Source organism: Haliotis cracherodii, unplaced genomic scaffold (genome assembly GCF_022045235.1).
Source record: "Haliotis cracherodii isolate W230 unplaced genomic scaffold, xgHalCrac1.p SCAF_16, whole genome shotgun sequence".
Lineage (NCBI taxonomy): Eukaryota > Metazoa > Mollusca > Gastropoda > Lepetellida > Haliotidae > Haliotis > Haliotis cracherodii.
Genome location: NW_027266271.1, coordinates 23958229 through 23981754, shown reverse-complemented (window position 1 = coordinate 23981754; position 23526 = coordinate 23958229). Strand labels below are relative to the sequence as shown.

At 39.7% G+C, this 23526-nt stretch overlaps 3 protein-coding genes across 3 annotated transcripts in view; 2 read left to right on the top strand and 1 right to left on the bottom strand.

Moving 5' to 3' along the window:
- The first annotated feature begins 3059 nt into the window (after window positions 1–3059).
- Window positions 3060–6943, top strand: LOC139463633 (ATP-dependent DNA helicase PIF1-like). The gene is made up of 3 exons (XM_071244903.1): window positions 3060–3366; window positions 3577–3750; window positions 6477–6943. Exons 1-3 carry the CDS (start codon window positions 3060–3062, stop codon window positions 6941–6943), a joined length of 948 nt encoding a protein of 315 aa, XP_071101004.1.
- LOC139463498 (uncharacterized) lies at window positions 3489–6228 on the bottom strand. Its single transcript, XM_071244769.1, has one exon. The coding sequence runs from the start codon at window positions 5934–5936 to the stop codon at window positions 4098–4100; it is 1839 nt and encodes a 612-aa protein (XP_071100870.1). The 5' UTR covers window positions 5937–6228; the 3' UTR covers window positions 3489–4097.
- Window positions 6944–12366: 5423 nt separating the features above from the next.
- Window positions 12367–23526, top strand: part of LOC139463960 (uncharacterized) — a 28647-nt gene continuing 17487 nt past the window's right edge. Inside the window, exon 1 of the mRNA XM_071245431.1 lies at window positions 12367–12652. Coding sequence (XP_071101532.1) covers window positions 12633–12652 — 20 coding nt within the window. The 5' untranslated portion in view covers window positions 12367–12632. The remainder of the gene's footprint in view (window positions 12653–23526) is intronic.

Below are 23526 nucleotides of genomic sequence, written 5' to 3'. Positions count from 1 at the left end.
TGGGTCACAGGGTTTGTGACTGGATGGTGGGTCACAGGGTGTGGTGGGTGTCTGGAGAGTGGGTCACAGGGTTTGTGACTGGAGGGTGGGTCACAGGGTGGGTGACTGGAGGGTGGGGTGGGTGTCTGAAGGGTGGGTCACAGGGTTGGTGTTTCGATGGTGGGGTGGGTGTCTGGAGGGTGGGTCACAGGGTGGGGTGGGTTATTTTCAAGACACTTAATCCTTGAATAAACGCATGTCAAACTCCCTTTAAACTCGAGAAAAGACAAAAGAGAAAAAATATAACAAAACTGCACTTTTGATGCAAACAAAAAGACTGAAGGCTTGTCTCAAATAAATGCTTGACGGGTGTGTAAACACTACATTCCTCCATCACCTGCTTTGCCGTGTTGGCTGTAGTTTCTTAACTACGAATCAAGTCACGTCCTGTTTCCAGCAGAGGGACACCATCGACTGCCAACGGCAATGTTTCTGGCTTGACAACATGTGTGCCATGTGCCATGCACAGCCTTGCAGTACATGCACCACACATCGCTTCCATGCCAAGCAATGGTCGGGTTCGCAAAACAAATCATTCATTTCAGCCGACTGAAAACAGACACACGTCACCAGAGGGTGGTGGTGTAGCCTTGTGGTTAAAGCGTTTGCTTGTCACGCCGAAAGCCCGGGTTCGATTCCCCACATGACCTTCCGATATAAATTAACACTGGTATTTACGATATAAGCGGACCCAGGAGTCCAAGATTTTGATATTTTGGACCCCTTCCTTTTGAAAAGATGCATCCGCTCTTGTAAGCCTTGTAACACAGGCACCATGCTGAGCAGAAATTGATTATTTTTGATGCTGTATACCATCATATATTTGATGAAATATTCCCGATGTTGCAGAAAGAATTATCCGACACCTGTGTCTGTTCATGGTGTTACAATATTCAGCTGACTGGAGCTTAACGATTTTGTTTATAGTACATCTATACTTGTTTTTACAACATGCCAATTAATGTAGTCAATGTGAATACGGGAATTACCAATTACCAGGTCTTAATAAAAATGTTTTAAACAAAATTGTGTCACATTTTCGAAAGATTACAAAAACATTGCACGATGGGGTAGCCTAGTGGTTCGTTCGTTACACTTCCCGGTTCGATTCCCCACATCCAATTCTTGCTGTGCTAAGCCGTGCATTGCTTTCATAGTTGTTTGTTTGTTGTTTACCGCTGCACTCAGCAATATTCAACATGGAAGAACTGTTTTCTTAACACATGGCCTGCAAGCCTCACAAAGCTTGACCATCTGATTCCCATGTCAATTCAGATGATATTGTTCCTGTTTGTTGTTTAACGACCCACTCAGCAATATTCCAGCTATATGACGGAGGTCTGTAAATAATCGAGTCTGAACCAGACTGTGATTGATATCATGAGCATCGATCCACTCAATTGGGATACGATGACATGCATCAACCACGTCAGCGAGCCTGACCACCCGATCCTGTTAGTCGCTTCTTACGACACGCATCGGTTTGCTGAAGATCGTCACATGTCAACCGGCGTAGAGCAATACTCACATTCGGTGTGATAGGAAGGGTCAAACTGCATCATTAGGATTAATACTGTTATAGTTGTTATGAGAATACTGAAAAAAATAGTATTTTTCCATATTTGTAGATGAGGAGTAATGCCAGTAAGTAAGTGTGTTAATATATGGTCTGCGTTCTTTATATTCAGGGGCGGTCGGGTAGCCTAGTGGTTAAAGCGTTCGCTCGTCACGCCGAAGACCCGGGTTCGATTCCTGACATGGGTACAATGTGTGAAGCCTATTTCTGGTGTCCCCCGCCGAGATAGTGCTGGAATATTGCTAAAAGCGGCGTAAAACCATAATCACTCACTCACTCTTTACATTCACATATCTGTTAAACAAATCGAAATGTTTACTTTAACATCCCCCCAATACACCCCCACCCCACCGCACCAACCCCACCCCCAACACCCCCAAACACACACCTCCAAAAAAAACCCGACTATGCATATTATCAGTGCCGTAGCCAGCAATCAAGTTGGGAACAAGTGATACTTGTACAAATATTTGCCCCTTCCCCCAACCCCCATCCCCCCACCCCACCCCCACCCCTCCCCTGTAAAAAAAAGTTAACTACGGCCTTGATCATAATGCAATCTGATAAAGAAAAACAATGTTATTGACTCTTCACTCTGAATGTGCTAATTGTATATATACTATAGGCCTGTGGCCTCCTCAGTACGGGCAAATATCGAAGTATTAATTCAATAATGATAGTAATAATGTTGTACATGCTAAATGTTCAGTAGAGTAACCCTACACATGTAAATGACATTCCTTCACGCATGTTTGACATTCCCAATATTCCAGTATAGGGGCACTTCAGATAAATTTAATTTTGAATTTAAAAAATGTGAACAATCCGGAAACAGATATGAAGTGCGATTTATCGGAGTGTTGAAGTCACAGGGCCACGTATAGCCATACTGTACTGACACACTAAAAAAAGAGAAGGGAGGACAACTCCGCTGATCGAAAACCGAACAATTTTCTACCCCTCTATGCTGCAACCGCTATTTCAGTCATTTCCGTATTAATAAAAAAAATTTACAAAAGCTAGGTTAAAACAAAAGTGTTTTAACTTCATGTTAAATCTCAAATTATTGCTACATTTATTTTTCCTTGACTTATAATTAATGTGGAAGTTCAACGTTGTCGTTACGAACACCGAGACGCCCGGAAGTGCTACTCGCTCCGTATGTTACTCACTAAAACATGCGAAAACAATGGCGACACAACCAAGCGACTCAATCATAAATGCGGCTGTTTCTGGGCATAATTTAATTATCTTAGGCCAAGCAGGTACAGGCAAAAGTCATGAGTTAAAGAAAATTGCATCTGCACTAGGAAACGAGGGAAAGACCGTTCAACTTTGTGCATCAACGGGTTTGGCGGCATCGCTTTTGCCGGGTGTTACAATTCATCGTTTCGCGGGGATTTTGGATGGAAGATATTCAGATGAACAGTTGTGTCATCTTGTTATGTATGATGACGACTGCAGGCGGTATAAAGATAACATACTGAACACTGACATTCTCCTACTTGACGAGATATCTATGTTATCTGCCAAATTGTTTTTACAGATTGAACATTTATGTAGATATGTGAGAAAATGTGACATGCCCTATGGGGGCATGCAAGTGATAGCAGCAGGGGATTTCAATCAGCTGAAACCTGTACCAAACAAAGACTACAATGACCCAGGTCATTTGGTGATCAGCCATCCTGATATCAAGAGACTATTTCCACATCACTTTGTGTTGAAGGATGTCCACAGACAATCACAAGGTATAATTGAAATCAAAATATTTATTTTCTTTTTTTACATCATAAATATCTATTATATATTATATTATATACAGCTAATCATTGTTATTGTGATGACAAATCTGTGTTACCATTGCTTACATTCAACAAGTTTTAAATTTTCATCATATATAATATTTAATCAACATATTGTAGTAAATTTACATAGAAATTAATTTCTTTGTGTTTCAGTTGACTTGATACAAGCTGTCAATGAGCTAGGTAGAGGGGAAATTTCCAAAGAATCTGCTGATCTTCTGAGACGATTGAAGCGTTCACTGCCACCAGGACCAGAGCCAGTCAGACTGTTCGCTCATCACTATGATGTTGAAAAGTGCAACTCAGATCACCTTATGGATATGGCAGGTAAACAAACATGATTATACACCTCTCTTTATTTCAGCACTGATAATCTGATAGACTGACATTAGCTGTGTAAGTCTTCAGTTAGGCAGCCACACATTACATGATTCACACTCGTAAGGTTTTTGGCTTCTTGGACAGGGGACCATCAATGTAAAAGGAAAAAGGCTTAGCAGTAGCAATGCCAGCATTTGACTTCCTCCCTCTTGACTTCAGTGTTTGTCCAAGTATTATTGAATTTACAGTTGATGAGTAGCTACAATAGGTGGGATGAGTAGCATTTCCATTGTGTAGACCTCGAGCTTGGCAAAAGTGGTTTTCAATAATGTCAGAATTAAATCTGGCTGGTACTATATGTCATCTGGGAATTCAGTTAGGTGCATTCTGCATATTTCTGGAAAGGTGATCAGCATATTTTCGACATCGTCACAGCATTCTCTTGACAGAAGTTTTTTTCCCTTGTCCCGCTTTTCAATGGTTTCATCTTCAGTGACTGAATTCCTCCAATTCTGAAAAAACATTAGTAATGATTTCAGTTTTTCCACACGATCGTCGGTCAAATGAGTGATAGGTCTTTTGTCTCTGAATATAGAAATAATCTGGCTTGTATTTTCCAGCAGTTCTATTGTACTGTTGAGAAATGAACCATCTGGTAAGCTGCTTTGAAAACATTTCATCCAGTGAAGTGCGTTTGAATCCAATACTTCCTCTGCCAAATGATTACGCATCTTCTCTGCAGGATTTGGAAATAAGTGAGTGTCGGATATCTTATGATTGATTGGTCGACTGTTAACCTCACGGTCCCATCTAGCAGCAGATATCCAGTGATCCCATAGGATAGTGATTCCATTTAATACAAGTTTTCTTTTGTGTACACCAGGTGTGTCACCACTGGACATGATACTGTTCCTGATTTTCTTCATGTTATGTGAGAAATCCTGGCAAATAGCAATACACTTGCTGGGGTCAACCATGTTTACCCAGAGGTATTTATGGTCAGTCGGATTTCCTATGAAACATGACCTTGTGAAGTGTCTATTTTCCTCCCCACCATCCTGTAGGATAAAATTTACTGAAAAACCCCAATCTTGCAATTTGGCAATTACTGATGGCAAAATGATGTGTAATTCTGTAGCTTTGATTCCATTTGTAGGAAAATGGCAAAGTGGAAATCTAAACCCTGTGTAGCCAATGAATGAAATCTGTAGCACTTGACTTGCAAGGTGTTGCTCTACCTTTCCTTCTCTAAGATAACGCAAATCGTTACCTGCCTGGCTAGTGTCCACCCATCCCACAAGTCTAGGTGTACCGCCTTCCATGCTCATGACAAGATCTGGTTGTATTTTGGTCTCATCATGAAGAATGCCACCTGCCATCCCATAGGTTGGTACTTTTGCATGCTTGGCAGCTTCATACATCCATTGAAACATGTCATCTGTCAATCCGGAAGCCTGTGATACCCTGTTCTTGTATCTTCGTAGATGACGGCCAGATGGTAGAATAAGCATATTGCTATCACATAAATCCTGATAGGTTTTTGGACTACGCGCCCAGAGACTAAGGCAAATGCCAATTACTTCCTTGCTCCATCTTAGAGAATGTTTTCCTTTGGCACACAGAGCATCGTGCTGACTTTTCAGAAGTGTTTTCATCTCTTCTGGAGCATCCGGAAACACTGACTGCAGGATATCTGCTAAATCCTGTTGGTCTTCAACATTAAGATCAACTTTTGGCTCTTCTGCTCTTTGGTCATTGTGGGATGGTTTAGGTTCCGGTTTCTGGTTCCCGATATCAACATTATCGTACACATAAGTATGTTGGTCTATTTGACATCTACGACAAGTATTTGAAGTAGACCCAACATTTAATATTTGCCCACAGTACTTTGATCGAATAACTTCTCTGCTTGAATTCTCATTGCCAACAATTGCAATAGTCTCTTTTATGAAAGATTTACTGACGTGTTTATCATGTACATCTACCCCACAACATATTCTGAGCTTGTCTGATATAGCTATGATGTCTTTCAAACAATTTGAATTGCACGAAAAGTTTGGAGAGATATCATACTTGATAAGATCTATGACCTTCGTGCGAACTACAAGTTGCCAAGAAGTTGGCCTGACATGAATCTCTTTGATGACAGTATTGCCGTTAGCAATTATTGAAGTTTGATTGCCAAGTACCATTTCTGAGGCACTTTTCCTCAGTATCAGTATGGAACTAGGTAGATATTGTTCTAAGTTTTCAAAAGCAAAAGATGTGGGGGGTGTATCTTTCAAGGAGATACCTTTGTAGAATGTTTCTTTCTGCTGTGTCCCAGTTTTACTTCTTATTCTCTCAGCTTTGGCACCAGGAAAACATTGTGTAAGCTTTCGAGAAAGTGAGAGAGAAGTTATGGATCCATTTGAAGAACACCACTTGTCGAATAGACACTTTAGACTAACTTGTCCATTGATATCTTCAGTAAGATTATCTTGTAACCTGAAAGAGAAATGATTATGATGAAATGTCATCGATGATGATGATGCCCTTATTTTTTTTGTAATATATTCATTAATAAATAAAGCTAACTGCTTATTTCATATTAAAAATCTGACAGTTGATGCTCTTATCTGCACTAGTTGTAGTACTACACTTTAATACTTAAATTACATTTTGCTGTGATCTCTTTGCATGTTGATGCATGAATTACAGTCTGTGTATAATATTGTCTTATTTAATTGCAGGTGATGACCACATCTTCAGGAGCACTGACACTGGGAATCCTGACGAGTTATCAAAGATGACTGCACCAGGCGAACTCCACCTGAAGATTGGTGCTCCAGTTATCTTGACCGCAAACCTTTCTGATAGCCTAGTAAATGGATTGAGAGGTGTTGTCCACAAGATACAACAAGACTTCATCACAGTCCTTTTTCAAGATGGAAAGATTATTAAAATTCACAGATATACTTTCAGTGTATTTAATCAGCTCATGAAAAGAAATGTGGCCACAAGAAAACAGTTTCCTCTCAAGCTTGCCTTTGCTCTTACTGTGCACAAGTCTCAGGGCCTCAGCTTAGACAGAGTGGAAGTTGATTGTTCAGAAATGAATGTGCCAGGGCAGATTGGGGTTGCTATTGGACGAGCAACAAACAAGAAAGGCCTTCGTGTCATAAACTTTCACCCAAGACTGGTTACAAGACAGCCATAATTCATAGCAGACTTCATCAAGAGCCAGTCCGATGAAATAATGGCTGATAAATCTTGTTGTACAAAAGAAATCCATGCACACAATGAAGATATTCAAGAACGTTATGAGGGTGACAACATTGAGAAAGGTGATGATGATGATGATGACGATGATGATGAAGCACTTGCAAGGGCAGTCGAATTTCTGGATGGGTACTTTGATCCTGATATTGATGAAGAGGTAACATGTCCAGAAGCGGAGTTGACATTGCCCATGGATTTTGACAGTGACAGGTTTTTAGATAGTTTAATGCTCAAAGTAGTGACGCTGCCACAGCATGAACTGTTCAATAAGAACATCGACAACTTAAAGTCTGATAGGTGCCATGCTTTGTCTTTCTGCAGTGAAATCTGGACAAAACTAAATGAAATACTTGATGCTACAATTCCGAAAGACAACAAGTCATTGCTCTTGACAAACAAGAACAGTACAGCATTTTTTGGAGCGGTCTCTCAGTACACTTCAACAGATGACTACAAGTCAAAAGTAAGAAAACTGTTTAAAGTACACAATGTTGCTTCGCAACACTACAGAGTGTCTTACAGCATTGTTGTTTCTTTACGTGATCGACTTATGAGGGATGCTGCACAACCACTGAAAGAAGAGGCCAAGGAGCAGGCTAGGAGGAGCAGTCGATCATTTAAAGGATCGCAAGGTGGTCTGGGAAAGTTGAGATACTTATCAGGCTGGTGTGTCTCCACCCTACGACATCGAAAGAAGAAAGTGGTCATAAAGTACTTGTACAATAAGAAGTCTAGAGCATATGCAGACAAACTTCATTCACAAGTGAAGGACCTGTCTATGCTGACTGAGAGGGAAGATATATTACTGGAGACATCAAATTGTAAGGAGTCACTGCATGATACCAAACGTCGACAGAACCTACGTTGCAGTCTAGTCAATGTGAAAGACAGTGTGTTCGATTTCTTTCAGTTACTTGACTTAAAGATCAGAAGTTTAGAAACCAATGAAAACGTAAATCTCCATGGTGCAGACATTTACGACTTTATTGTGTATGAAGTGTCACATGACAATGAGGTAACCTCCAAATGGTTTCAGAGTTTTGTCACTGATGAGGTAGTCAGAGATTCCCAATCTGAAGAACGGAAAACAAGCAGACAGGAACTTTTGGAGGAAGTAATCCGAAAATACACATGTATGTCTTCCGCCCAGTTCCGGAAGGAATTTAAAAGAAAAATGAAAGCCAAGAAAGAGGAAGCACACCGAAAGCAAATAAGAATGAGAACTGAGAAGACCAGTGATTCCAAAGCATCCAACGAAATTGGAAAACTAAAATTCAGTGAGGACAAGAGTTCTGGACACATTGCGACACACAGACGTTTGCAAAGTGAACTACAGTTAAATTCATCATACTTTGAATCTTGTAATTTTCGAAAACTCAAGTTAGTAATGCTATGTAAGGCCTATGGTCTTTCTGTTTCAAAAAAATCAACAAAGAAAGACTTGGCAGCTAAACTTGCCGCAGAAATTTCTACCGTGGATAGCATACCCAATACAGAATATCTAGACCTTAAAGACACAGACTCAACTAAAATTACACCAACAGCACCATGTTCAACAGCATCATGTTCAACAGCATCATGTTCATTTCAAGCACCTGATGAAGATCTCCCGCGTGCAAAAAGGCAGAAAACCACCAAATCAATTGGAAAGGGAAAAGGAAAAGGAAAATCTAGGCAGGAGATAACTGTATTGAATCCATGCACAAAATGCAAAGAAGAGTGTTCTTTTGATTATATCATTTGTGACTTGTGTGGCAATGTATACCATTTCAAATGTCTATCCCTTCAAGACAATGAAGAAGAGTTACAGTCAGATGAATGGTATTGTACTGACTGTCAGAGTACAATTTACTGACAAAAGTTTACATGTGACTCGCAGTGTTGTATTATAATTAGACCAATGGTTATTATGTTTACTTGTTCATAAATCTATTTTTATCATGTGTCATGTGAGAAATATTATCTGATCAATATGCACATTAGTGGTGACAATGCTCTGTTTCTTTGTTGATGAATCTATTTTGGTCTTGTATGATGTCGGACAATGACAGACTGTCAGTTGTTGATCTCAGTATTCCAGTATGTTTCATGGACATTATTACCAGAAAAATTACATTATGATATTTGTTCTTGTGAAGATAGTAAAAATTATAATTACTATCACATGTTGAACTATGCTTGTACAGGTTTGAATCTTGCATGTGAATTATCTTCAGATATTTTTACCTGATCAGTATTTATCTGAATTTTTTTTTTTTATTGTTGGTAATAGTGTATTATAATTAGGCCAATGTTTTGCATGTTTATTGATTCATGAATCTATTTTCACTATTTGTGATGCAAGATATTATTGGATCTAGGGGTGAAATTATCATTAGGCCTATACTGACTATAGGTATAGTGTGGCTATCCGTGGCCCTGTGAAGGTATACAAAAGTTTCAGGCATGCTATATAAATAATCTTATTGATGGATTGATAATGAGGAAAATTATTGAGAGTGGAATATTTGTTTAATAATGGATTTCTGCATAATTTCTTAAAGTAATAACAGTTTACTTTTAGATTGATGCTTTTGTATCTGTGATTTACATCATCCCTAATTTACATGAATTCACATTCTACCATGAATTTGGAATTTTCTCGATTCTGATTGGTCAATCAGAGGCTATTAAATCACAATAAACCCCCTCTGATTGAAACAGTTGGTTTGACGGCCGCATCACCGCGGAAGCTAATATTCATAGAATAGTACTATTGTCAGTCATTGTCGGTAGGCATATTTGAATAACTATATCTACAATTACCGGTTACAAAATGCTCAGATGCGGTTACTACAATATTCAAAGGATGTGTGACAATACATTTCGTGCAGAAAAACACGACAGAAATCAACAAAGGGAATGTATTTACATTTTGGAGACAAAAGAGAGCTTGAAATTTTGGCGCTTTTCTATATACGACTGTGACGTCATATCTTTAGCGTCACAATGAGCGATATGACGTCATAATGGTGACGTGCGATGTAGAGCGAAAGCCTTGCAAAGCTTGCTTTGTTTTCTTTAGGGATGCCCACCTCATGTTAGCTTACCAAGTTTCCGTGCTTATATGCTTTCAATGCCTGTCATATGTTCGAGTGAAGTAAATACGGTCTAAACAAACTGCTTGAGTATATACAGCACCATATTTTGTTTGGTGATTCTGTAATGCAGATCGATAACCCACTCAAAACACTGAACTCAACCCTTGCCGCTTCACTCTGTATATTTGCTAACACCAAAGAGTTCGCATTTTATTTAGTCATGGTAGAATGGAGATAAACATACTGTGTTTTCAATGTAGAGCTAGGTTACCTGTAGATTTAACCCCGCTAAATTTAACATTTGAAACCTCACGTTGCGCGTTTGGTTCCAAATTCAATTTAGCGGGGTTAAATCTACAGGTAACCTAGCTCTACATTGAAAACACAGTATGTTTATCTCCTAATTGTGTGATGTGATATTGATGAGTTAATTGTTTTGCAGTTAATAAAATATCTCATTTATGTATCATAAAATTGTTGTGTTGTGATATGATGATGCAAGTAATAGTCAAAATATGTGAAGCTGTCATATTTAATGAATAGCTTCTTGTTATTGGCAATCTGTAGGCCTGTGTACACAGTGATCTCAATTCCATGATATAGTACAGTGTTCCCGTTTACCGGTAATTACAGTCATGTGTCCCTGTGGAATGGCAAATAAAGTACTTATAGATCTTTGTTGTTGAACAAAAACATCAGTGATATTCATATATTCAGATATAAGTACATTTTTCGAACAAATTCAGCTTGTCTGTTACTATCAGGGTTTCCCCCTGTCTATTTCTAGGTTAAATAACCAGTTGTAGCGACTTTGTAGTAAAATATTAAAAAAGAAAGAGAAAATTGTGATTGAGTTTGTGTGAATGACGTACAGATCTAACTAATTATTTCAGAACATGAAGTTGAAAGAATTAACACTAAATAATTTTCATATTTTTTTTAGTTGTTGAAAGTTGTGACTGGCACAAATTAGAGGGGACTGGCAATTTCAAAAAGCCAGCGGGAACACTGTAGTAATTGGGTACAACAGATGACAAGCTACTAAATTAAGAGTAGAATAGTATACTAGTGCAATTCATACACATTTAACACTTCTTGATGGCTGCATTGAACACCAAGGTGGGAAAAATTTAACTATGCAAGTAATATTTTATCTAATTTAATGAAGTGGAATATATATATACACATATATGTATAAATATTTTATTATGAATCTACAATAACCCATAACCCTATAAATTGATGTATTGCTGTATTTACCAAAGATTAATCATGCTGAAAACATCATGACATCTGTGCCCTTTTCTAGACCAGAGTTCAATAATATTTCTCCACTTATTTGGTTCAACTGACATTTAGACATAAACATTGGGCTATAATCTAACAGTCAATAATGTTTTTACCAGCTGACAATCTTGCAGAACGGATGATTTGCCATTTACTCAATGTAGTGGTAAGCTTAGCAGACGAAGTTATAAAAAACGCCAACGGCGATTAGCAATTATTTTTCGACCAATCGGAGACGATCTTTGGAGAGTGGTATGTGAAGCGAGTACAACTTCCGGGCGTCTCGATGTTCGTTGTTCGCCGTTTACTTTTTGAGACGAAATTGTGATTAAACTATGTACAAGGTAAATACTTTTTCGGGTGCTAAATCTTTTTAAAGTTATATTTGACAAACTACTAGTCAGTTGTAAAACGAAATACATCGGACTGTTTTGGGATGGAAACATTGTTCGGTTTTCGATCAGCGGAGGTGTCCTCCCTTCTCTTTTTTTAGTGTAACCAGTACAGTCAGTATAGTATGGCTATACGTGGCCCTGTGGTTGAAGTTGGGTGAAAGTTTACTATGAGTAATGTCACTGGTTAAATGCATGCGCACCCACACAACATACCTATTTTCAGATTTGTGAATAGAGTATTAATCTGTTTATGGATGCAGGGTTGCCGAAATATACCCCCACTTTATTCAGAGAAGAATGACTTATTGAAAGTCGCACGGAACCTTCCCAATGCTGTGTAAATACAATGCCATACTGCAGTTAGTTCCCTTTAGATATGACAATAACAGCAGGGTTAAAGTGTTGCGTCTGCGACAATGAACTGTTTTAATTCATGCGATGAGTTAACGCCTTCACTGCGATATTTATGAGATTGTTATCATGTGTCAGTGTCTTTTTATGTTGAAAAGAGAGACAGTAATTTGAATCTAACCGTTCGGAAAGTTGGAATACTGACGTTGATTATTCATGCTGCGCGGGAGACTGCGCATGTGAGTCACCAGTAGAAATGTAAATTAGGTGTGTCCTGTGATATAGACGGCGTTCAACAGAAGATGAACATTTGAAGTGACGGAGTGAGGAAAGCGTGTTGTCGGACTCAGTCAGTGGGTAGAACTATAACACAAGTGAACGGAACTATACTTCCAGTGAACAGAGTTAGCGACAGTCGGAATTCTAGTGATATATCTGAGGATTGTTATTTCACCTGGGACACCGCCAGTAGCAGACGACATTTTTCACCTGAGTTACCTGAGCCCATATTGAGATGGCCATCCGCAAAATACCGTGAGTCACTTTCTATTATTCTGTTCAATAGAATATGTGCTCACGCCAGCGTGAAATACCTCAGGCCGACTTCAGAGACTTATGTGCTGAAATTGTAGAGAGGGTTAACCCCTATAATTTAACTTGTCATAAAGGAGCGTTTCAAGGTATCCTGTTATTAAAGTGACATTTAAGAAGACATGCTCTAACATTTTTACGTATCACCTCAAGAAAAAATGTATTATCAGTATGATGTGATAACCAAATGATTCCCCTCCTCAGTATTTGAAAACGACGTGCACAGTTGGGTATCAACTATCTATTGATACGCGAATGTAATTAACAGAAAGTACATTTTGTATTATTCAATCCACATATACAATGCACGGTGACATATGTTCTTAACCATAGATGTGTCTCACCAACATGTTGTCACTTTACAAATTTGATAATTGGATGTCGTGACTTGAACGCGCCGTTTGGGAAATGAGAGCAACGTTAAGGAGAAACGGTTCTTAATGGTTACTCTGTGACCTATGACAAGACGTTATCTTGAAAGATAACTCGGTTGCGTGGCGTTACACATACACTTGATTACCAATGCAGCCCTATAGTAATATTTTATCATCACTACCGAAATTTGCGTTAGATATATGGGAAAAAGCAACACTGTCAAACAGTCCTAAAACGACGCGAGTTACACTTCATGCCTACCGTTTGTCCTATACAACGAAAGTAACATTTCAATGCCGTACAATACATTGCATTATACATGTAGAGTTTGTTACGCCAAGTTGCCATAAGGCCAGTGAGTTTGAGAGTACGGTTATTGTTTCATTTTTTGTCAAGCTGCATTTACCACTGGCGCCGGACGTAGAGGGCGAGTCGTTTTGTTCCGCTGAAATCGACAGGTGGTATTCAAAAGTGGCGCATTTGTATGACAGTATTATAAGGAAATTTGAAATCCGATAAGAAAAAATGTTGTTGCTTCTTATTCAAAGGGTATATCACATGTCATTATGTATGCTTGTATTGTTTTGGTGCTTTGTCCTATTATTGTTGAAAAATGTTATGTATGGAGCAGCGTACCGCTCGTGGTAAAAACACATTTCAGGCTTTAGCGTATATCCAATTCAAAAGTAAACAAACCGGTTTTGATTTTTTTAAATGTTCATACCTTATCCGTGTTATTATTAGTGTTAGCGCTTTAAAAGTAATAAAATGTAAAATGTGGAAAGGTGTGGTTCCCGCTCACGATCACCATATCAAAGAATAAACAGGTGTTTTTAAATAAATGCAACACATACCTTGTTCATACTCATATTACAGGTTTGTGATGGAATGGTATACTATTGTGCAATTTAAATATGTAGAACACATGCCTGTAAAATAGGAGCGCGAACGTGTCAGAGAACGTGAGGACCAATCAGAGTATACCTTACGTTTTTACAAATAGTATTTGGACTAGTATCTTAATCCGGCGGTGCTCACTTTCTCTGTCATGCTCCTGGTGTTAGTATCGTACAAATTAAATATTTAAGCACAAATGTCCCTGGATTAATAAATGTGTACAGAACATTTTGTACTTCCGCTCTTTGGCGAATAGGGGGCACGGGTGGCCCAGTCGTCTAAGGCGCCGCGATTCGCTCTGCAGAGTTGCGTCCCTTGGGCACGCCAGAAACCTATGATTGTGGGTTCGAATCCCGGTTCGCCCCGATTATGTTTCTAGGTTTGTCAGCCCAGATTAAGCTGACATGCCGCGATATAACTGGAATATTGTTAAAAGTGGCGTTAAACCCAACTCACTCACTCACTCACTTTGGCGAATAGCTCTGTGGTGAAGTGTCTTCCTAAGTTTCCTGAGTTCGATTCTGGATACTGTTTGCATATACCCAGAGAAGGAACTTACTCTATACGGCGTCACTGCAGACCAGGCTGTAGAATACATATAGGACTACATTGTGGTCGGTTTCTTTAAACGCCTTATTGTCGGATACACTTGGTACTTGCCTTTAAAAATGAGTCGTTGTTTCTGCAGGTGTTTTGTACGAGTGAAATAATCGGGGTTAGTTCCTGCAGTTTCTATGCAGGGTAGGGGATCAGAGTGAGGATAGGCTTGTGTAACAATGGCTATACACTCATTTCATCGTTCACATAGACAGGTGCCGCCGTGCATACAAACTTGGAATAGCTAACATCATTTATAGGAAGGGTCAGTCAACAGAAGTTTGTAGAACATGTTACATGTATTGTGAAACCCCGTTAGACCGGACACCTTCAGTCTGGAAACTCGTCCTTTCGGGCGATTACTATCGGTGACTTCTGTATGATATAGTTAAAGTGGTATTACTATCGGTGACTTCTGTATAATATAGTTAAGGTGGTATTACTATCGGTGACTTCTGTATGATATAGTTAAAGTGGTATTACTATCGGTGACTTCTGTATGATATAGTTAAAGTGGTATTACTATCGGTGACTTCTGTATGATATAGTTAAGGTGGTATTACTATCGGTGACTTCTGTATGATATAGTTAAAGTGGTATTACTATCGGTGACTTCTGTATGATATAGTTAAAGTGGTATTACTATCGGTGACTTCTGTATGATATAGTTAAAGTGGTATTACTATCGGTGACTTCTGTATGATATAGTTAAAGTGGTATTACTATCGGTGACTGCTGTATGATATAGTTAAAGTGGTATTACTATCGATGACTTCTGTATGATATAGTTAAAGTGGTATTACTACCGGTGACTTCTGTAAAATATAGTTAAAGTGGTATTACTACGTCCCCATGATCCTCTAATCCCGACACCTATTAATCCGGACGACTTCACGGAGTACGGTGCCGTTCGGATTGACGGGGTTTTCACTGTGTATGCCCATAGACATACAGTAAACTACGGTTATAACGAACACGCTTATAACGAACTGACGGATATAACGAACTTACTTTTTTGGTCCCGACTATTTGCTGTAGTTATGCTGTATATATGCTTATAACGAACTAAAATTAGCAGTCCCTTTAAGTTCGTTATAACCGTAGTTTACTGTACTCGATTTTCCAGTTATGATATCTTCTTGCGATTATAAGGATGGGTGTTATATACTCTGGATAACAGAGGATAGTACATAGTTCATGTGTATGTAGACTATTTAATGCTGTTCTATATCAGCTTGATAGACAAGATTAGTTGTACGTTTACAGCACTTTTATTAATATCTGGTTATATTTACTCTAATTTACTATAAAAGTGGGATTGTTATAAGAAGAAGGGTTTTAACTTAATTATAATGATATACGTTTAATCGTTTCTTAAATATCATAGTTGAAGTGGAAAACGTAATTTATCATGAGACGACCCCTGGTGGTGTTGTATTTTATTCTTTGCAAGAGAATGATATCGCCGTAACTTTAATTCAGGTAATGTATTACACGGTTGCTAGGAAACACACAATGTATGTCATGAGCTCTTTCTTCGAGATATCTGCCCATTGCTCACATAATATTTAATCAAACTATCCCTGTTTGCGAGTGTCGTTTTGATATCCTTTTATTGACATGATCTTCTTTAAGCCGCGCGCATATGTTATCATATACATGTTTGTTGCCAGGGAAATCCTGAAAGTGCACAATGCCCAACGCCCACTGACGACTCGAATACCAGATAAATACATTATAGCAATCAATTTACTACAATCGATTGTGTTATATATCAAAGGCGCCGACATCACTGTGACATCATAATGATTCCCTCGTGTGTGTATAGTCTTGAGAAATCGTAAGTGGAGGGCGGGTAAGCGTAATCCAACATTCGGTGAATTTCCTGTGCTCGGGAATATTTGATTTCAATGAGACTTCCCCCTTGTGTGTGGCATGTGTGGCGACGCGCCCCGATAGACTTGCCGAAAACCCACTGATAACAACTGGAGACTCACATTGGCCAGCAATTGCAACTCCGTTAGTGTGTTCTCTTAGATGTTTCCTGAAAAGAGTTAGTAAATTACATCAATGTTGGCATGACTAAGGCGGAAACAGGATAGTTTTGGTGCTGGGTAAATGGCATTGTCAATCCATGCTTATATTACACGCGGAAGTATAACCTGTGATTCATCGTTTATATTTAATAAAAAACGGGATATGGACCTAACATAAACGCCCCTACATTTAGAGCTCTAATGTTGATGACCTTTTAACGTGTCAACTTCTTTACTGGACTCCGTGCTATCAAATGTATTGCAAGTTACCATTATGTATGCATACGGCCCCCGTTCTCTATATACTACTCAAAAGAAGTTAAAGAACACCGTGATTCTTTCATATTAATAAAATTGTAAATCTGTCATTGAATTCACTGTTACAGAACACCCGACTCTTTGATATTACTACACAGGTAGTTAATCTGTCATGGCATGACCGATTCACTCTTGTAATATGAAAGTATCGGGTGTTCTTTCACTTCTTTTGAATGGTATATATCATCATATTATTACTTCGCCATGCTGGTGTCTGTACAATCGTGATGATGCATGATGTTCGGTGAGTGAGTTTGCTGACGTTGACAGGTGTCACGTCCACTGAACTGGAGGCCTATAATCACTCCCGTTGAAGGAATGTAAACCACTCCGAGCATGTGACACAGTTGATCGATATGAGGTATGGTATATACAGGGAGAAATGGTAACACGTGCAGACACATACATGTCCTGCTGTATGATATCCGGTTATAACACATGCACGGCGTATCTTTAACATGTTTAATGCGTGGATACTATATGTAGCAACAAAAGACGGGGCAACAGGTTACCCTGTACCGTTGTATATGTAAACAAGTTGTTATCAATATGGCCTTGTTTCCCTATAACTGTTACTTAATTACACAAGCTCACACCCTGTACCTGACCTGTCGACATAACTGCAGCAAACACATACGGCATGATTGTTCACTGTTTTCCAACATATAATATATGCTTATGATTAAATTAAACGGTGTGTGTATACATATATATCCTTATGGGTGAATCAACATTCTAATACGCATTAACACTTTGGCAGTTGATTAAGCTGTCATAATCTGATATTGGGAGTATTAAATGTGTTAAACAACGAAGCGGAACAAACGCCGACCTCCTCAATCCCATCACATTATTAAGTCAGGTGAGCGTATTTGGTGCCCCTCTGTTGTGGTCAAAACGGAAGTGTCACCTCATATTGTGTGTGTTTCACACCTGTGTGCCGAGCTTCACTTGTCTGAAGAGAAGACGGAGCATCACTACAGCTTAGTGGGGCGGTGTCACAAGTGAGGGACGAGTATAACAGAACCCCATAGTGAATGACTTTAACCTACGTCGTTGTCAGTCATGGGGAAAACAGAACCTACAGAAAGGTTTAATAGTACAATACGCCATTCGTGGCTAATTAGCAATTTCATCAAGTATCGTGTCATACTGTTTCCGGATTTTAATGTGTGGGCGGAAATTGGTAACAGTCACGAAATTTTACAGATACATCAATTGATTGAAAATTTCGTACTGGGACAAGATTACAAATTTTGAACGATTCATTGTGACCTACATTAACGAACATCCAGTCATTGGTGAATGATCATCTGCGTTAGAAGCTGTCCCGTGCTAATTTACCTCTCAGGTAACCCAGGCATACACGAGTGATGACATAATGACAGACCACAGAAGGGGTGTCCTCTTCATGGTCATCATCAGATCAGGTAACGTCCCAGAGGCCAAACCTGAAATGTAAACATGTACTAATATGGGGAAAAGGTAGCGCACATCACAATGCATGTAGATGACGATGAGTGTGTGTGCGTGCGTGCGTGCGTGCGTGCGTGCGTGTGTGCGTGCGTGCGTGCGTGCGTGCGTGCGTGGGTTGGTGGGTGTGCCATCAAAAGATATGTAGTCTTACATGGCACAAACCGCCTGATATTTATTTATTAATTTTATGAAATTGTGGGATTGCATGTACGTGCGTGATAGATTAACTGAGTGAAAGCACATCATGGGGAGGTGACCAGTGCATGGGGGAGATAAGATGAAAGGGCCGAGTTTACTGATTAAGCTGGATTTACATACAACATCTGTCAAGAGTGACCACACATAAGACAGCTGTGGGGTTTCATTTCCATTGCTACAAGTATGCTCTTGCCGCGAAAAGGAAATGCTGGAGGTGATGAAGTCGTCGCAGCTGTGATCTTTGCATTGCAGTGTGACACAAAAGTTTGAATAAAATGTTACCGGTTTTTTAATTTGCCCAATCGTGTTCATTCATTAGTTGATTACATATATATTCGTGAGTTAAGTGGTAAGGGTATGTATAAAGGTACAGCTTGTTGGGGGGCGTTTGCACGACTAACATATTTCTCAATGACATATACACTGCACGTTTGTCGTCCATCTATGGGGAATGTAGCACCAAATAGGCTACTTCCCGCTCACCACCCACGACCGCAGTCACAGTGGCACGTCACGGCCGACCGTAACGACGGGTCACACACTGCAGCCTGGATGCACACTGTGAGCCTATTGTTTCGCACCACCCAGATGATGCACCGCTGACAGGATATAATACCACATTCCCCTACACCCAGCATGTATCACGGTGCACGTAGATGAGGTGTGTCCCTTCATCATGGTTACATTTACTTAATTAAGGAAGTCCTGTAGTGATAACATATATAACGCACCTTTGGGATTCCAGGTGAGAACAGGTTCCCAGCAATTAACAGATACTGTCCGTAAGAGGCGAATAAAAGTGTATCAGGCCTGGTTAATTGTGCTGACCGACTTCGCGGGATGTTCATAATATCAATTACTGGTTTGTCTTGTCCATCCTCGATTATTTACAGGCCGCCGTCATATATATAGGGCATTGCTATCATATTGTGTCCTATGAGGTTACCATACACCGTCACATTACATGGGAGCTCTCTGTTTGGAGTCCAGAATGTTCCCAGTTTAGTATACCCAATGTTTGTAGGGCCGGAAGAGCCGATCGAGAAGATCCGGGTTAGAATCGGTCTTCAGCAACCCATGCTTGTCATAAACGGCGACTAACTGGATCGGTAAGTGAAGCTCGCCGACTTGGTTGATGCATGTCACCGTATCCCAATTTCGTAGATCAATGCTCATGATGTCAATCACTGGATTATCTGGTCCAGACTATTTACAGACCGCCGTCATATAGCTGGAATATTGCTGAGTGCGGTTAAATACAACAAACAAAAACAAATCGTAACAATTGACGTGGGGATCGGATGGTCAGGCTCTGTGAAGCCTGTCACATGTTTGCAGACCCCGTGTCAATTAAAACAGTTCTTCCGTGTTGAAATAACTAATTTCTTCAAATCAGTCAGAATGACACCTCTTTGATATACATTAAATAAGCTAACGTGAGGCTACACCTTAACTTTTGAAAGTTGTCTGTCAGTTGTACGCTCCATGATGTGGTGTACAAACATGCAGTGTACATACATGTGATAATGTTTTACAGCAAGCACAGGGTTCCACCGACCGCCGTTGTACAACACAACTAAACCGACATCCTCAAGTGGTTTGATCTAATACCTAAAACTAAATAACGCAATGACATGGGGAAGTGTTGATGCTATATAGCTGAAGTACCGATTTATGTGATAACGATTGTTAATTTCATTTTTAAAAAATACTTATAATATTTCCGTTATTGTATTTCTTGTGGTTCATATTTGTGCCTTTTAAGAAAAGTGCTCATATTCTATCGGCCCTATTTTATTAAAAGTCCCTCTTTTGGATTTACGTCGTGGTGATAGGAAAAGTTTGCTGATAAAAGTACAAACTACAAATTTACACTTGTCTCTTCAGTGTTTAACATACCTCTGTTGCCGTGCCGTACAATATGATATGGACAATGCCGATGTTCATTTGAACGACGTCAATGTCCATACATCGATTCACAAGTGGCAGGACAACGTGGCGGAGCAGCGTGGTACACGTTCTTGTCGCCACTGCACAGGAAGACATTTCGTGAACAAACAGAAATACACCTATGTCAAACACAGTGACATTTCCTCTCAATCACAATATAAAACGGGACGAACCCTTTTATATGAAATTAGAATGAGACCATTCACAAATCTTAACTCAATACGTTATATTCGACATTCCTACTTAATGACGTAAATGGTATCACCCACTTTTCATATGCTTTAAGCGTGTCCTTATATGGATTATACAGGATCTCAGGCGTCCAGGTACACCGAGATGATATAGCATGTTTCCGAGATGATATAACATGTTTCCGAGATGATATAGCATGTTTCCGAGATGATATAGCATGTTTCGGTATTAAGACATATCAGATGTTAGAAATTCAAACTAAAACGCAAGCTATGGAACGTGGCATTAATCTAGTGTGTTAATGACGCTTGGGTGGTCTTGGTGTGAAAATATATTTGATTGACTTAGGTTACTGATATAGGAAATCTCCCATTTCATTACATTAATCTACATTTCATTAATAATTCAATAAAGTCAACAAAAATCGACAGGGCCACCGCGTCAATAACTATTAACCTCGCCACACGCATGTACGCTCTCCGATTAAATATTGTGAAATAATATCATACTACTGGTCCGCATTCAAGCCCATATTCATTACCTGGGGCGTTATTGAAATTAGTTACAAGCCTGGGCGTACGGCATTTCACTGATGAGCAAAAACCCGTGGCCATCTTGATACTCATCGCTCTTGAGAGAACCGTCCTTGCCCCTGAGCCATGCTATACGAGACATACTTGACGAGACACACACGCTGTGTGCAAACACATTTAATCTCTGGGACTACAAACGCAGACTGTCAATACATTCATACGATGCAGGCAAACACTGCATCCGTATTGACTTCAAGGTGGTATGACAACCGAGCTTGTAGACTATAAGTAAGATGAGGGAGGTTTGACGACGTTCTAGAAGACACAGTAAGCATATGGATCTCCGTTCGAGTAGTGCTTGTCCTGTTTCGTTGGACCCCCTCATGTTGTGATCATTGTTTGCATGGAGTCGGTAGATTGTGCATGAACGCATGTAAACAGGATGATGTTAATGTGTAATATGACCTAATTCATGATAAAAATCGATATCAATAGAAATATATTACACACATGTTGCTTGGCTATTTCCTTGTATTTCGTATGTGCATTGACTTCATAGGTGTTTGGGTGCACTATGTGGCTTCTTTATGACGACTTGTGAGTCTGTATTGTTGTGGAACTGCAAGGTATCAGGGCAAGCGCAACACGTACATTGCAGTCGTGCATACAAAAGGAACTGCAAAGTTCTGAGGCGGTTACCATGTTTAAGGCAAGAACAGCAAAGTTCTGAGGCTTTTGCCGAGTTGAGATTACATAGAGCTGAGGCGTTTGTCGTGTTTAGAACGAAAAATACTGAGGTGGTTGTCGTGTTTAGAACGAAAAGGACTGAGGTGGTTGTCGTGTTTAGAACGAATAATACAGAGGTGCTTGTCGTGTTTAGGAAAAAAGGACAGAGGCGGTTTCCATGTAGAGAACAAAAAGAGCTGAGCGGTTGTCGTGTTTAACCGCAGATTTTTAAGCGGATTTAGGACAAGTGGCGCACTTTTCTGATACTACTGGGGTGTTCTTGAAAACGTGCCGCAATAAATGGCGGTATACACTAAATTCCTCGTACCATGTCCCTGTCTGTGTAATCTATATATAAAGCAGGGGGCGTCTCCGTCTACACAAGTGATGCATGTTGTGGCGCCCGATCTGTCAGCGAAACAATTACCACAGTCACACAAGGCCCACCTACTTGTGTCATTGCATGATACACATGGTGTACTGTACGCCAGGTCACACAGGCCTTTGGCAGATTAACACCACACAGCGAAAAAAGCATCTTTACACGCAAACAAAGGATTTTCTTGTTATCATGTGTGAAGACCGTAGTGTTGAATAAAGCCCGAATCACAGGAAGATTTATGCCACATGGGCATGGTATAATCCATTATGACTTAATTAAATATCTAGGAATGATATATGGATGTCATTATTAAGTAACCGCCCAGGGTACTTGAAAACACAGGCCTTTGAACTAGCCTTGTTCGGCCACCTCCACATTGGTGCGCAATGTAAAAGTATCTTTGCCTGGTTGTATATGGCATGCTATATTACACTCGCGTATTGATAATACTTACCAGGGGTTTCCACTGATCCTCAAAATGAGGGCATTCTTGTCTGTAATCTAAACTGCCCACTAAATGTCTTTACAGCAAATGCTAAATATAGCGGCTTGTGTGGAGTGAGTGAGTAAAGATTTACCCCACTTTTAGAAACAATCCTGCAACATCCCGGCAGGGGACACCAGAATTGGGCTTCACACGTTGTACCCATCTGGGAAATCTAACCCGGGTCTTCGGCGTGACGAGTGAACACTTTAACCACTAGGCTACCCGACTAGTGTGGGCTTGTGTTGAACTGACTTAAGAAAATAAGTCCTGAAAATATTCCAATCAAGATGTCTCCAAACACATGTACATAATCAAAATTGTAAAGAAAATTGCTATACAAATTGTGCATCAGTTTTTGTTAGTTCATGCCGTGGCGTTTGCAGTTATTCCAAAGGCCAGCCTCCTACATGCTTGACCTTTCAGCATAAACATTGGGCAGTATTCCATATTTTTTTATCCAAAATAACTGTGTACATGTACATGCATAAAAACATCATAATCTCTAAGATGCCATCTTAGTCAGGATCTTGCCGAGCCCCAAACATGACTGAGCATCACGAATACACAATGGGCAATAGTTATGTATGTGACAATAAGATATTGCTTCAGTACCAATGTATGCATATGTATCAGCTTATAAGCTCTAAGAT

Bases quoted from the DNA above. Each gene is read 5' to 3' on its own strand.
- LOC139463498 (XM_071244769.1), bottom strand. From the start codon at position 5,936: ATGGTACTTGGCAATCAAACTTCAATAATTGCTAACGGCAATACTGTC.
- LOC139463633 (XM_071244903.1), top strand. From the start codon at position 3,060: ATGTATGATGACGACTGCAGGCGGTATAAAGATAACATACTGAACACT. The intron at 3,367-3,576 runs GTATAATTGAAA...TTTGTGTTTCAG, and splicing joins TGTCCACAGACAATCACAAG to TTGACTTGATACAAGCTGTC. The intron at 3,751-6,476 runs GTAAACAAACAT...ATTTAATTGCAG, and splicing joins TCACCTTATGGATATGGCAG to GTGATGACCACATCTTCAGG.